General features: G+C 44.8%; 1 protein-coding gene across 1 annotated transcript in view; it reads left to right on the top strand.

Moving 5' to 3' along the window:
* Nucleotides 1-14,501, top strand: part of NEDD4L (NEDD4 like E3 ubiquitin protein ligase) — a 333,752-nt gene that overhangs the window by 282,679 nt on the left and 36,572 nt on the right. Inside the window, exons 14-18 of the mRNA XM_021686142.1 lie at nt 3,402-3,533; nt 4,035-4,154; nt 5,221-5,418; nt 10,809-10,886; nt 12,332-12,386. Of these exons, the coding sequence (XP_021541817.1) occupies nt 3,402-3,533; nt 4,035-4,154; nt 5,221-5,418; nt 10,809-10,886; nt 12,332-12,386 (583 nt within the window). The remainder of the gene's footprint in view (nt 1-3,401; nt 3,534-4,034; nt 4,155-5,220; nt 5,419-10,808; nt 10,887-12,331; nt 12,387-14,501) is intronic.

Here is a 14,501-nt window from a genome sequence, read left to right as displayed (position 1 = left end):
TTTTGTTTAAATAAAGACTGGGTAGTAGTCATTCTTTTTTTTTTTTTTTTTAATGTTTTATTTATTTATTCATGAGAGAGAGAGAGAGAGGCAGAGGCAGAGGGAGAAGCAGGCTCCCCGCCTAGCAGGGAGCCCGCTGCGGGACTCGATCCCGGGACTCCAGGATCATGACCTGAGCCGAAGGCAGTCGCTTAACCAACTGAGCCACCCAGGCGCCCGGTAGTAGTCATTCTTAAATGCTTCCCATGTACCTGGTGATCTTTCGGCTGCAGTAAGCCAACTTACCTGATGGCTACATTAGAAACTGAGGCAGGTTTGATCAAAGTGTGTTTTCCAGTTCCATCTCTTAACCATGGTTTTTTCCCCTCTTTTGCACCCTCTCCTGCCCCTGCCTGCCAGCCCCACATGTGCTGTCTCCTACTGGAGCTACTCTGGGACGTACCCTCTCATTCCATCCCCTGTGCTCCCACAAACATGCATGGGACGCGCACACACGTGCACACACACACACCTGGGATCTCATAAACACATCACTTAGCAATTCGATATTTTTCGCTTGTGGTCCTTCCTCTGGGACCTGTTAATAATTACCTACTATTCGATGATGTGAATGCGCCTCAACTTACATAATTCTCCCCCATGGATGAGCGCTCAGCTGCACCCCCACCCCTTGGGGCACTATGCACCAAGTTGCCTTAACCCTCCTGGCGAACATCTCTTTCCATGGTAGTGCTTTGGTTTTTGTAGCTTTAATGAACAACCCCTGGTTCTCACCAATGGAACCACAGCAGGTGGTTTAGGAATACTGTACATTGGCATTTACGAACAGACAATACGCACTGGGGTCACTTCCCAGCTGGCCACACAGGAGTCCTCTCTAAGACAAAAAGGAGTACAGTCCTTCTGGACTTCACTGTATCTACCTAAAAATACGCCGAGTTAACGGTTTAGCAGGGTGTGAGCGAATCCTGGAGAATCTGTGATAGTACCAAACTGTTTATTGTCTTTAAAAGCAGATTGAAACTTTCACAGTTTACACATAATTGATTGCTCCGTCTTAATGAAATAAACGGGGCCACTAGGATAGGCTGTTGGGCACAATCATCTATTCCGATGAAAAGCTTGGAAATTTAGTTCAATCAGCTGACTAGCAGTTGATAACTTGTCTCTTGATTAATTAACGTGCCTCTTGTCCTATGGAACGCACATGTGAAGACACACACACACACACACACTCACTCAGCAGTAGAAACCTGATTTCAGCTCCTGGGCTGGGTCTTGTGCATGATCTGCCTGGAGAAGCTGAGTCTTGCCTCCTCCCCTGCTGCGGGTGGTAAGAGCAGTGTAATGGGTCACAAATGCAGTTGTTGGCATACGTTATTCTCCATGGTCATTTAGAAAGAAATCTATAAAAAAAAAGATTTTAATAAAAACTATCTCGTGTAAATGGAGCTAGATTATAGGTTGCCAATTCAATTCTCAATAGAAGGTAAAATGAGGCTATTATTCAAAATCAGTGTTCTCTACTGCACTCTTAGTTTCCAGAAACTGATTAGTCCCATTAACTGGATCTGTGAGAGGAACCTGGTACGGGAAGTCCTAATTGCTTTTAGATTTGATTCTGAGATTAACCATGGCACGTCCAAGTTCTTGGAGTTTATGATGTTTCCCCATAAATACCCTTTTCAGGGATTCTGTCACTTTAATACTATCCTGATGGTTTCCAGAACAGAGCTTTCTGAGTGCATATCTGATTTCCTCTCCCAAAACTTAACTCAGTGGGGAGGAGGAAAACCTGCAGATTCCATGCAGTATTCCATTTAGCCCAAGCATTTTGGGTCATCATATAAGCAACAGTAGGTCAAAGATTGATAGCATATACTTTGCCAAAAATATGAACTGACCACTTAGGTTACATGGTGGGTTCTGACTTAGTTCAGCAGAGTCCAAGTTTTTGTAGTGCCTGGATAAAAAGTAGCCTAGAAATAGCTCTTTTGGATAGGTGCCTTAGCAAGGGAAGGAGGGAGGTGAGAGCTTGAGGCTATAGACGAATTCATCTGTCTTCGGTACTCACAGAAGGATCAAGTCTGCATGTTGTCATTTCTGCTCTTGTTGTGGCCCCACATGTAGATCCAGAACCCTTATGGTCTCACAGTCTTGGAATTACCATTTAAGGGCCTTCAGGACTTCATCTGGAAAAATGTCGAGAAAATAGTTACCATAGTTTTAGCAGAAAGTCCTCTTAGAAATAATCTTGCGTTGCATGGTAAACATGTTTTAGAAATAACCATTGAGGCAGCTGCTTCGTGACTCAGTTTTTCTCTGGAATGTGCTCTCAAGCTTATGGAGTAGAATATTGAGCCTCGGGAACTGCAGTCCCCAAATTACATGGCAGTGTCGTTGAGCACGCTCTCCAGTTCACGATCCTGCAGTGGCCCCAGGGGCCCTCTGACTGGGACCCTCCTTGCCAAGGCACAGTGTCGGTAGTGAACAGGAAAGATAGGATGTGCACACAGAGGCGTTGGGCTCAGATGTCCTTCTCCTTTTCCATGAATCCCTGAAACATCCTCGCTAGTCCCATGTTTCTCCACCCAGACCGCATTTCTCAGACTGCTTCCTACAAGCAGAAGTGTCTCAGGAATCCTTTTGCAGTCTAATTTGGACGATCCAGATGCAGTCACTTTATACTGGACGTGTCTCTAAACCTGGAAACTGCATGTGCTTCTTTCACCCTTTTAAAGAGAGACACTCCGCATGGGAGGACGGGGGGGTGGTACACAGAGCCTCGGTTCTCAGGATGCTCTGGAATTCTATCCTCAGATTGCCCAGTGACTTCCTGACTGGGGTAGCTGAGCTGTCCTGGTGGGTCCTCATGACTGCAAGCCCTACTGTGCATACAGGCCTGCTAGAGAGGAGACTGTATTTTTTTCCCTGAAAGCTATCATGGAAGGGCTCTAAGCTGATGAAGACTTTAGTAATTAGGAGAGCATCTCCATGGCGGCTATATTGAGGGGAAAAAAATGTTCAGAGCATCCCTCACTTGGTAACCTTTGACAACTTGAAATACCTTTATGTGGTTTGACAGTAGAATCTAGTAATGGAAACAGATTGTATGTTTCTCGTAGGATCACGTTAGCAACAGCCCTTTATGTTTAAGACTTCAGGGCTTTACAACGGACCTCTAAGATTGTGGGCCTGATGGCCGTGTGGGGTTCATCTCACGGTAGATTGGAAGCTATTGGAAATCAGTTGCCTTTTTTCCAGACACTAATGTTTTTGGTACAAGTGAAATTAAATTACGTGGTCTAGAACAACTAATTCTCTGGATGTACATTACTTTATTAAACTGATCAGAAAGCAAATGCAGGCTATTAAATAATAATGATTTCTTACACAAACAGCCATCAGTGGCCTATGCACACACCACGCCGGGCCTACCTTCAGGCTGGGAAGAAAGAAAAGATGCTAAGGGACGCACATACTATGTCAATCATAACAATCGAACCACAACTTGGACTCGACCTATCATGCAGGTACGCAGATCATCCTACAACTTAAAATCACAGGCCGTAGAAGCCGAAGTGTACATGAGCTCGCTGTTCCCAGTGTGAATGTATTGTTCTAAAGAACCCATGTTTAAGAAAATTTTTCTCACAAAGAAAACATGTGACTCTAAGTCTGATATTTGCCTGAGGAAGAATTCGGTCTTCCAGTCAGTCCATCCCTAGATGCGGTTTTAAAGTGGGACGTGAAAGATACTGTCAGTAAGAGCCTGTCACAGTGTGTAGCTTCTCTCCCAGCCCCCTTTATTCCCAAGGCTGGTTTTTATGCTGGGCTTAGTGATTCATTTCTATTTCCTTTGAATGTGTTCCTCCATCCTTGCCCCCATTATTATGTTTAATCATTTCCTCCACGCCTGAAATAGGCCAGACCTCTTATTAGTGCTAGCTGCATTGTTGTTTGGGTCCATGCTCCTAATCACATGCACAGGGGGATCCTCCCGTGAAGCTAACTTGTTTTTGCCTCCAAAATAGCTCGCCGAAGATGGTGCGTCCGGATCCGCCACAAACAGTAACAACCACCTAATCGAGCCTCAGATCCGCCGGCCCCGTAGCCTCAGCTCGCCGACTGTAACCTTATCTGCCCCACTGGAGGTGAGAAGGCTGCCTCATCCTCTAACCGGGTCGCTCTCTCCCGGGACTTCTCATTCTCCTTGCTCATCTCACTTGGGTTTGAGTTTTGCAGCCCCCATACTCTCTCTGATCAGTTGTGGTGTCCGTGGTGCCCGTGGTGCAGGGCGCTCTCATGCAGTCTTCCCTCATCCTTACTTCATGCTTCTCTGTGCCGCCTGGCTCGCCCCTGTGGCCTCCCATCTGAGTCCCATACTCATTCGGCTGCCGCCACGGGTCCTTGTGCTGGAAGGGGACACCTCTCTTTTGAACTTTCTCCACTCTCGTTGTGTTTCGCTCTTGACTGCATAAATAACTCTCAAATACCAATGCTTACATTGCCTTTTAAAACAGCTGTTGCTTTGATCATTTTTTTTTTTCCTTGACTGTAGGGCCTGTCATTGTATGGGTACACTCACATCTCGAAGCCATTGCGGGGCATCTGCTTGTGCTCTCTCCTGTTTGTGTTGGTGCCATCCCTTCATATCACAAATGTCTGAGTTAGAGAAGCCAGAGAGCGAACGTTTGAAGTTCTGAACTTGACCGTGTCTTGAGAGCTAGCCGTGGGCCCGATCCCGGGGCTCCCGGTGCTGATGACGGGGCGTGGCTGTGATCACTTCCGAACGGAGATGTGAATGCCATGGGTAGCAGCCGTGCTGGTCCGTGGGTACAGGGTTTTCTTTCTGGGCTCTCAAAATTGCCAACCCCGTCTTCATTAGACTGTGAGCTCATTAAGAGCAGGGGCGTGTGTTCCTCCACCCTCTGTAAAATACCATCTATCATGTTCAGTACAGAACAGTGTTTTGGGTGTGTACTGAATAGCTGTCCATAGACCTTGGTTATAAGTACTTGATATGTTCATGTGTTTAACCAGCTGAAAAACTTTGAAAGTTAGATCGGTTGCAAAGTAAATGGATGACAGAAACAGGTTTCAGGAGCCTCTCTCCCTTGTGCCTCTCCAAAGAGGAGCGTTCCTTGTGTACCCAGGTTCATTTTGATACCTCCACAATAGCACCTGGTAAGAGTTCTAATGCTCGTTGTTATTCCTTAGGGTGCCAAGGATTCGCCCATACGCCGGGCTGTGAAAGATACCCTTTCCAACCCACAGTCCCCACAGCCATCACCTTACAACTCCCCCAAACCACAACACAAAGTCACACAGAGCTTCCTGCCGCCCGGCTGGGAAATGAGGATAGCACCCAACGGTCGGCCCTTCTTCATTGACCATAACACAAAGACTACGACGTGGGTAAGGCTGCCGCTTTTATTTGGTTCCATTTTTGTCACGAGGTCTGCCATTGATTCCTGCATTTCCTTACTCAGGAGCCCTGGTCTTGGAGGGAAATTTCCCTGACCCCGAAGCATGGCCCCGAGGGGGCCTCCTCAGTCTACATCTGGACTCGGCTCGTGTGGGCCGGTGGGGGGAGGGGGGCACGGGGAGGAGGCTTCTGGGCGCAGGCGTGTGGCTGCCTGTGGGATTGGTGCCAGGATGGGCACCTTTCCTTCATAGGACTCCTGGAAAGCTCTAGTCCTGACACTTTACCATATTGGGGAGAAAGGTGTCATGCTCCCCAGGGCCAGGAATTTGATGTCACGGTTTCATTTCCCATGTTGCTGTAATTTTATTAGGAGCTCTAATCTTTTTTTAGTCATTTCTTCTCATCAGTTTCTTTCTGCATTTCTATTGACGTGATCACCTTGATTTGACGTGTGCTTTTAGTCTTCGTTGTTCACGTCAGATTCGTGTTTTTATACTCCTGTGCTCTGTCTCATTCCTTTGTTGGGGGTTAAGAGGTGTACTGAGGACTTTGGTTTTAAATTCGATGGTTCTTTTTGGTGAACGTTTTGTCAAAATTGATTTTTCTGATCTTGTCACTCTCCCATGTGCCCCTGAATCCTGCAGGAGAGATTGTGTTAACGAACACGATGAGATGAGTCAGAGGTGCATATGAGTCTCTCTGTATGCCTCAGTCCATCCTTCATTCCTTCAGCTGAATTCATGGTGTCTTATTTAATGTAGCCTGTAGTTCTTTTTTAGAAGTCAGTGCTATATTTCTATTGTGTTGATCTCTAGACCTATGATTAAACCGAACTTGGTGTTCTTGTTTCTACTTCTGATGCTACAGGAGGTTTTGCTCTTCTTCCTGTCCCTTGTATCCCTGCCTAATTCTCCGGGTATAGAGCTTAACTCTGTCCTTCTGTCATCTGTACTCCTTGCTTAGAACGGACGGTGTGTGAAAGCTGGTTGAGTTTGGGTGATGGTCGCTGGCCCAGCCATGCAATCTTAGGCTACCAGTGAACACGTGCTTTAAATTCCCATTTCTAGTGAAGACCCCCAAGTGTGGACAGTTGATAGAACAGTAGTATTGTGTTAGGAAAGAGGCCTGGACCAAAGTGGCCTAGATTGCCACTCACACTTTGCCCATGGTGTATGTTCCCTGAGTCCCTAAAGGGCTCACTCTCTAAAATCTCTAAAATCCAGTTGATGGTGAGGCAGCATGTCTCCACGAGAACATTCTCTGCATTGGGAGTAGGACCAGGCCTTTCTTGGCAGGGCATCCAGCATCCTTGGCTCCTGCCACCCAAGGCTAATAGCCACCATTCCCCCATCTCCCCCTGCCACAGGGATAACCAGAAATGCCCCCACAGAGCCTAAACACTCCTTATTGAGAACCACTCTAAAAGTTCTTCCTCTTCAGAGGTAAGGGGATAGCCTGCCAGGGGAATTCATCTCTGAGATCTGGTGACATTTCATTTAGCAACCTCATAACTACTCCTAAGGCACAGGCTAGCATGTCGCTTTGTTCGTCGTGCCTTTTCGCCCAAAGATAGTATTACAGGATTGTGGACGAGTTGAGAATGAAAGATAGGCAGCTCTTTGGAAAAGACAGTCCTAGAGATTGGTCTTTAGGTCTTTTTTTCCTCATGGCTGTGGAACCTGGGGCTGTCCTGCTGTGCTTTCTGGCCCTGAGCCAGAAATGGGAGCTCCAGAAATAGGGTAACTGTTGTCCGAGGGGATGGATTAGCGTACAGAGCCACTGCGGCTTGCCCGCATAAGCTGTGATTGGAGTCATTTGAACCAGCTTAGCAGTCAGGTCTCCTAACCTTTTCGCCGTCGTTCAGGCCACAAGTGCAGTGTAATTACAGCTGGGCAGGTTTTATTTTAAACCGCACCAGCTTTATTTATTGCCTGCATCGTTGCTGAATGAAACCCAGTTTGAATTTCCAGTTGCCCCTTTCCACCCAGATCCTTGCTGTTGACTCGTGTACTCATTTAACATTTTAATGTGTTAAACCAATATTTTGTTGCTGCTGTTGAAAACCCTTAAGGTAACAACTGGAAATTCCACCAGTGACTACGCTTCCTTGCTCAGCTCAGATGTGCTGGGACAGCTACGTCACCCCTTCTAGACAGAGACCTCTACAGAATGCTCTCCGTGGAAGGCACACTTCTAAAGGGCCTCTTTATTTCGATAAAGGGTGGAGGGAAGTTACGGTAAAGACCATTTTCAGCTTAGAATCTGTTTGGAGCTGGTATGGGGGTTCGCTCTGTGTGTGTGTGTGTTTTAACGCGAACAGCATAGCTATTCTTAGAATGTGAGCTTTATAATGGAAACAGGAAGAGAAACTGGTAGGACAGGTTGAGAATAATGAAAATACTCATCCTGCCTCTGTCAGTGTGTATGCTCCTGCTTCCTACATTTAGCTAGCAGCATGAAAAGATACGGGCCGACAATTCCCTTATATACAGATAGGGGCCGATTCCCTTTGAAGTCTATTTATAAAACACAGCCTTTCACACACCCGAGTAATGCACGAAGTGTGCCAGCACTCTATCCAGGATAAAGTCAGACCACATCCAGGGAGCATCAGCCTGTCCCCACCTGGGTCAGCAGGGCCAAGGATGCGTGCTGGAGGCCTCCACGTGCCTGAGGGCAGATGACAGGAGGCCTTCGGTTGCCCATTCTTCCCACTAAGGAAGCAGCCGGAAGTGTATATGTAAGAGTGTAGTTAGATCTTCTCTAGGACAAAGCATTGGCTTCTTTTTGTAGCAAGAAAGAATATACCTTCATTAAGTGGCAGGTTTGTTTTCTACCCAATGAGTTTTCTAATAAAACTCATTGTAGCTGAGGCATGGTTGTTGACTTCTTCCAGGAAGGAAAAACCACAGCTGTTTCTCTGAACCAGCCAGCATTCCCATATTTTATATATTTCTAAAACTCTGCTAGGAAACTTTTTTTTTTTAAGATGTTCATCTTTGCCTTCTGTTCAAAAATTCTTCCAACCGTATTGAGGGAAGCAGTTGTGAAATGGTGCAAGAATGTTCTCGTGGTGCTTGAGGACAGGGAGAAACTCCCACGTGGGTTTTGCATATTTTGTTCATTTATATTAATGTTAATTTCTGTCGTTTGAGACGTCATTAGTATTCCCACTTATTGTCATCCCGAACGTTGTCACGAGTCTTGTGGGGCTGCCTTCACCTGCTCCACCAGCTTGGTGGGGGGCATCCCTGCCACCTTGATAGTTCAGGGGACTCACTGTGAGGGTGGGCTCAGTAGTGCCCTCTCGGTTGACTGCCATTATTTTGACTTCTGATGCTATAATAAAATAATAGGACCCCAAGGGCCTCCAGCCCTCTCACATTCTATGAATTCCGGGGCTCCATGCCAGGCCATTTTAGCAGACCTGTAAAATTGAGTTTTCTACTTCATGCTCCTCGTCCCGACATGCTGGCACTTGTCTGTAACTTCAGCTGCTGCTTTTCTGTGTGTGTTCTTGAAATCACCAGCTTTTTACTGATTGTCTTTCACAGTAGCCCGTGTGTATGATTCCAAGGCACGGCTGGTCTTGCATGCAGCATCCGGAAGCTAGCATGGTCAGTGGCTAGGAGGGGGGTACCCGGGGTGCCCTGTGGTTGTGGCATCACCGGCTCCAGCTCAGAGCTAGCTCTCAGTGGGGTGCTGCAAGTTTTTCCTCTGCCCACAATCAACCTGTCACAAATATTTACCCAATTATCAGCTTCTTGGACCTTATAAATCCAAAATCTTAGTGGGTCCGTTTACTGCACTGTTTGTGTTCCAGGATACGACAGAATACTGGACCTATTTATTCCTCTGATTACCCTTCAAAAAGGATTATCAGTAAGGTTCAGGGTCAATATCTATCATAAACTGCTCGCACGATTTATTTCTTCAGTTAATAGTTTGCTCTAGTTAATAGAAAGCCAAGGTTGGTTTTATTTTTTTATTTTGGAGGGTTTTTTGGGAGACATTGCCAGTTCCAAAAATCTGTCATTTTGTTATAATCCAGTGATACTAACAGCTTACGCTGTTGACTTGGGAAATTTTTTTAACAGCTTTCTTGGAGTATAACTCACATGTCCTACAGTTCACCTGTTTAAAATATACAAGTGAGTAGTTTATAGACCATTAAATAAACATGTTGCAACCATCACTGTAATCCGTTTGAGAGCATTTTCATACCCATTAGCTGTCACAAAGTGAGTTTTATTATTTTCCAAGGTTTATACCAATTATTTCATTTTCTTGTTGCCTTGGGAAAATGGTGAGGCAGAAAACCTTTTAGTGATTTGACAGCAACAAAGTCTCTCATGTAATTGAAATAAAGGGGTTTGGTTTTTTTTTTTTTTTTTTTTTTTTTACATCTTAGGCTTATTTGGTTGACAGTGTGCTATTCTGAGTTTTATCATTTGTTTCCTAATCTTTTGAGTTTAAAATGTGAATTCTCTAAGTTCCATTGCATTTTCGTTGGGTCTGTGTACGTGAGAGGCCGCTCCCAGGTGCTCCCAGACTCTGGGTGAGAGCTCTCGGGCAAGTTCTCGTGGTCTCAGCAGCTCAGTGTCCTCATCTAAAGAAGCAGAGCTCGTGTGCGCAGCCTCCTAACGGGGCCGTTGCAAGATGAGACATCTGCCTGTTCTTTGTCAATTGTCAATTGTCAAGCATGACCCAAGATGCCAGAGCACGTATTTCCTTTTGTTGGTTCTTTGTAGTATCTTGTGAGCCATATCCCTTAAGAGAAGTCCTTGGCAAACTTTTAAGTATTGAGACATAAATGAGAATCTCATTTGCAGAACTTGATCAGGAATCTCAGTAAAGTTCTCTAGTACAAGGCCACCGAACTCTGGCCGGGACAGGACTTGACCCTCAGATCAGATTCACATCCTCTGCTGTAGATCAAGGGGTGGAAGGGCACAGCAGGAAGCTCAGGCCCGATGGAATGGCTGGCTGCCCTCACCCATAGCTCAGTAGCCAAGAGAGACTTACGAACCGTCCTCCCTACCCCTCTGCAAAACAGAGCCTCATCTTCTCCAGCACCCTCCATTCTGGTTTCCATAGTAACTTCCCTGCTGGGACTCTCTTCCTCTTCACCTGCTAGACGTCTTGGCGGAAAATGCTTCACCTGTTATTTAAAGCTGTTCTGCCTTCACCAAGGACAAGGAGAAGAGTAAAATCTTGCTTGAGAGCTGGTCGGCCAGCCTTCCTGCACAAAGAGAGGTCCTCTCCTCCCCCGTGCAGGCCAGCGTGCGGCTTGGACGGCACTGCTCCGGAAGGGGAGGAGCCAACGACGTCACACACAGAGTCACTCTTAATGTCCTCTGCCTTCTACATTTTCTTGCAGGAAGATCCACGCCTGAAATTTCCAGTGCATATGCGGTCAAAGGCATCTTTAAACCCCAATGACCTCGGCCCTCTCCCTGTGAGTACACTGCAGATGCAGGGACAAGTCTGAAAATGTTTATCCATTCATCTGCCCCGTGTGGAGGGAGAGACCCTGTGGGCCTTCTCTTTCTCCAGGCTGTTTTGGGTCCCAAACAGAGATTCTGTAATCTCTTCACAGAATTAGGTGCATGGCTGAATTCTAATAGCACATACAGCTGATGCCCCATACTTGTGAAAGAGGTTTCTGAGTTGTTAGCGGCTAGGAGAAAGTAGACCTTGTAACTAGGATGTAAGAGGCATTCTCTGCATGTGATAGGTTAGGCAACACGCATTTATTTTGTAACTTTGCAACCACTGGGTTCCATCCATATTGCTAATTCAGTCACTGGAACAGAAATATTAAGAACAGTGGGAGAAAAAGGCCGAAGTGATCACAGGTGGTTTCTGTAAGTCATTAGCCTGCAGATATTTGAAGTTTTTCTCCCTTGTTGAGGACTGTTTATAAAATATAATTTTTCATCGGTTTATTCTCTCTGGGGAGTTGAGCTCTATTTACTCCATATTAGATTTTGAATGAAACTTTGACCATACATCCTTCTCAGCCGCCTCCCCCCACATCAAAAAGCCTTACAAGGGCAGGAAGGTAGGGAGACTCAAGACTCCTGTAGAATGGAAGGGTGCTGGGAGCTCTTCCAAGGGGATTTTCCAAGCGCAAGAACCTCTCTCTTGCCTGGTGTGTGGTATGTGATGGCACAACTTGAATCTAGGAAGGTTAGGGTTCCGTCTTCATTCACCAGGTTTCACACAAATATCCCTCCCTCTCCAGAACTGTTTGGTTCCTGGGTTGAGATGGAAAGAGCCCAGAGAGTGCCAGAGACCGAGATTAGACGTGAAAGATCACGGGCTGTCCTCATGTGTTGGATTCCTGAGTTTCAGATAGCAAGTAGGCACCGTTCATATAATGAGGGCATACCAGCTTTACGTTGGAAAAAAATACCCATATCCATCTATTCCCTGAGTCCAAAGAGTGAGAGCCCACACCAGAGAATCTCCGCTTTAGGTCATTCAGCCACGTGGTGGCAGGACTAAAGCATCTGTCTCTGACATTTTTAAATTAACCTCCCTCCTCCCTTCAGTACTTGGTAAATATTTAATTAAATGAGCTATTCAGTCCTAAACTCAACTATTCCATGGAATGCTGGAGTTGCCCTTTGAAGCTTTTGAAATAGCAAGCCCTGCTTCCTGTTCATCACACAGTGAGTGAAGGCTCCTAAGGCTGGCGAACATGTGATACAGTGTGTTGCTAGATGTTGTCATCAACTTGAAATGTTTGTGGCCTGTTCTTAATGTAACAATGTACCCTAAAAGAGTCAGGAAGTGTCCTTAGAGTGTTTAGCCATTGATTTTTATTTTTATTTTTAATTTTTTTTGGAACTGTTAGCTAATGTTTATATTCTCTCTCTCTCTTTCTTCTAATACCAGCCTGGTTGGGAAGAAAGAATTCACTTGGATGGCCGAACGTTTTATATTGACCATAGTAAGTAAGCTCTTTTATAGACACACAGGCATTGCAGGTAAAGGGATGGGGGGGACAGGGAGTCATTCGAATATTATAGTGAAAGGTTTGTCATTTTACTCTTTGTCCAGGCAGCCAGGTGTTATGTGGAGAGAATGAGGCCAGAGAATCAGTGCCCTCGTACGGTACTGTGCATTCATCCCAAGTTTGCTTGAAAGGAGCCCACCAAGCTTTTATCCGATTTGATCTTGTGACTTATTAACTTTTTTTTTCCCTTCATTAAAAAAATTTTTTGGGTCAATAACCCCTTGATATCTGCGCTTTTAATAAATACACTGTAGTAATAGAAAATAAGGTTAGAAGTTATAATTGAGTCAAAAATCTATGTGTGAGCAGTGCTTGAAGCAGCATGTTAAACACTGGCCGTCAAGGGTCTTATGGCAAGAAGCCCGTTCTGACTTATTTTCTATTCATAGCATGTTCCTTTGCACCCAGCACACTAATCTATATGTAGTTCATATCTTGAAATTACAGTATTATAGTTGCTCCAGCACCTTATGAATAAATGTGTGGTTTCTCATTTCAACTAAAAGTTAAACTGATAAAGGTATTGCTTTTAGCTAGGTTTTTTTTTTTTTTTTTTTTTAAGGCAACATGTTCTCCATGGGAACATATTTGTATATCCCTTAGAACTTCTGAAAAATGTATATTTAAAAGAAGTTGGCAGTTCTATTTAGAAGTGTGTGCAATTGGTAGTGTTTTGATCTTTTGTTTTCATTTGGTTCCTAAAGATTAGCAAGTCTGCCCCAGGTTTCTCCAGCCTTACATTCTCTTTAATCAAAAGTCCACCGATGAGCCAATTGTGGGGAATGGGCTACGCTTTGGTTAAAATTCGGTAATTCACGGTATATAGGTTTAGTTTTGTCTTTGACCAGTAAAACTACTGAGGGTTTGCCTGCTGTCCAGAATTTTACAGTGAGCCTAAAATTGCTACCATAAATGCTATAAAATGTGTGTACCCCCACTTTTTTCTCTGATATGCTATTTGTAATTCTACTCATAGCATAATTTATTAAAAGAAGGGAAGGGGGCACACCTCTTTTTCCCACCAAGAACAAAAAACAATTCCTCTTTTAGTTTTTATGCTTTACAATTTCAGTTTTCAAAGGTAGGTATGAATAATAAAGATCTTTTTCTTAAAACAAGGTCTTAACCAGTAACACAACCTTGTTCTGCTACACACAGAATATTTCACACAGCACTGTGGCCATGTTCTGGCTGGTGATCTGATGTTCAGGTCAGCCTGAAAAGAATTTCATGAATGTTCTTAATGCAAGGGCCCCAAAACAAGAAAAACTCTGTTGCCAATAAAGTCCATCCCAGTGTACGTTAGAAATAATAAAGATCATAGATTATTTTTCTCGTGGTGTTCTCGTAGTATAATATAGAGTAGATGCTTGATAAACGGTGACTTGAAGTTAATTCATGGAGGGTCAGTGGTGAAGGTGTGAGGAAGGTCATGTCCTTGGTTGGAAAGTGGAGAGAACTCGTCTTGGAGAAGCAGCAACGATGCCCGCCCTAGGCTTCCCCTGTTTTCTGTTTGTTGGGAGGCAGGAGAGGTTAGTTTTGCTAAATGGGCTGTTCCTTATTCTAGCCACCAGTCCCTCCAAGCGCTCAACTCACTCCCTTCCCACTCCTCTTGCCAGAACGGACAGCTTAAAGACGTCATTTCAGAAGAGATGAGGTATTGACATTGATCAAATAGCTCCTGTCTCGAGCCTGGAGTAAAAGGTTAAGGGAAGATCTTGAACTGAATCGCTACCTCTCTTAGGGGTCATGTGGTTCTTCTTAAAGACCAGGTATGCCCCTCAACTGTGAGTCAGTGGCCACAGGTGTCTCAGATCAAAGCTATAAGAGAAAATAAAATTCCAGTGAGGCTGTAAAATCCTACTTTTGTCTTTCTTGCCAGCAGTCTTACCAAACCTGTTAACAGTAGCTAAATTAACTTGAGTTTCTCATTCTTCTCCTTCATTCTTGTCCCTTTATTATTTCAAATACAATGTCTGAGGACAAAAAACAAGTTTAGACTCAGAAGTTCTGGAAAAAGTAAGTAAATGGCCACTACACATTCATATC

This window comes from Neomonachus schauinslandi, chromosome 14 (assembly GCF_002201575.2).
Source record: "Neomonachus schauinslandi chromosome 14, ASM220157v2, whole genome shotgun sequence".
In the NCBI taxonomy this organism is placed as follows: Eukaryota; Metazoa; Chordata; class Mammalia; order Carnivora; family Phocidae; genus Neomonachus; species Neomonachus schauinslandi.
This window is presented reverse-complemented; position numbering and strand designations above follow the sequence as displayed.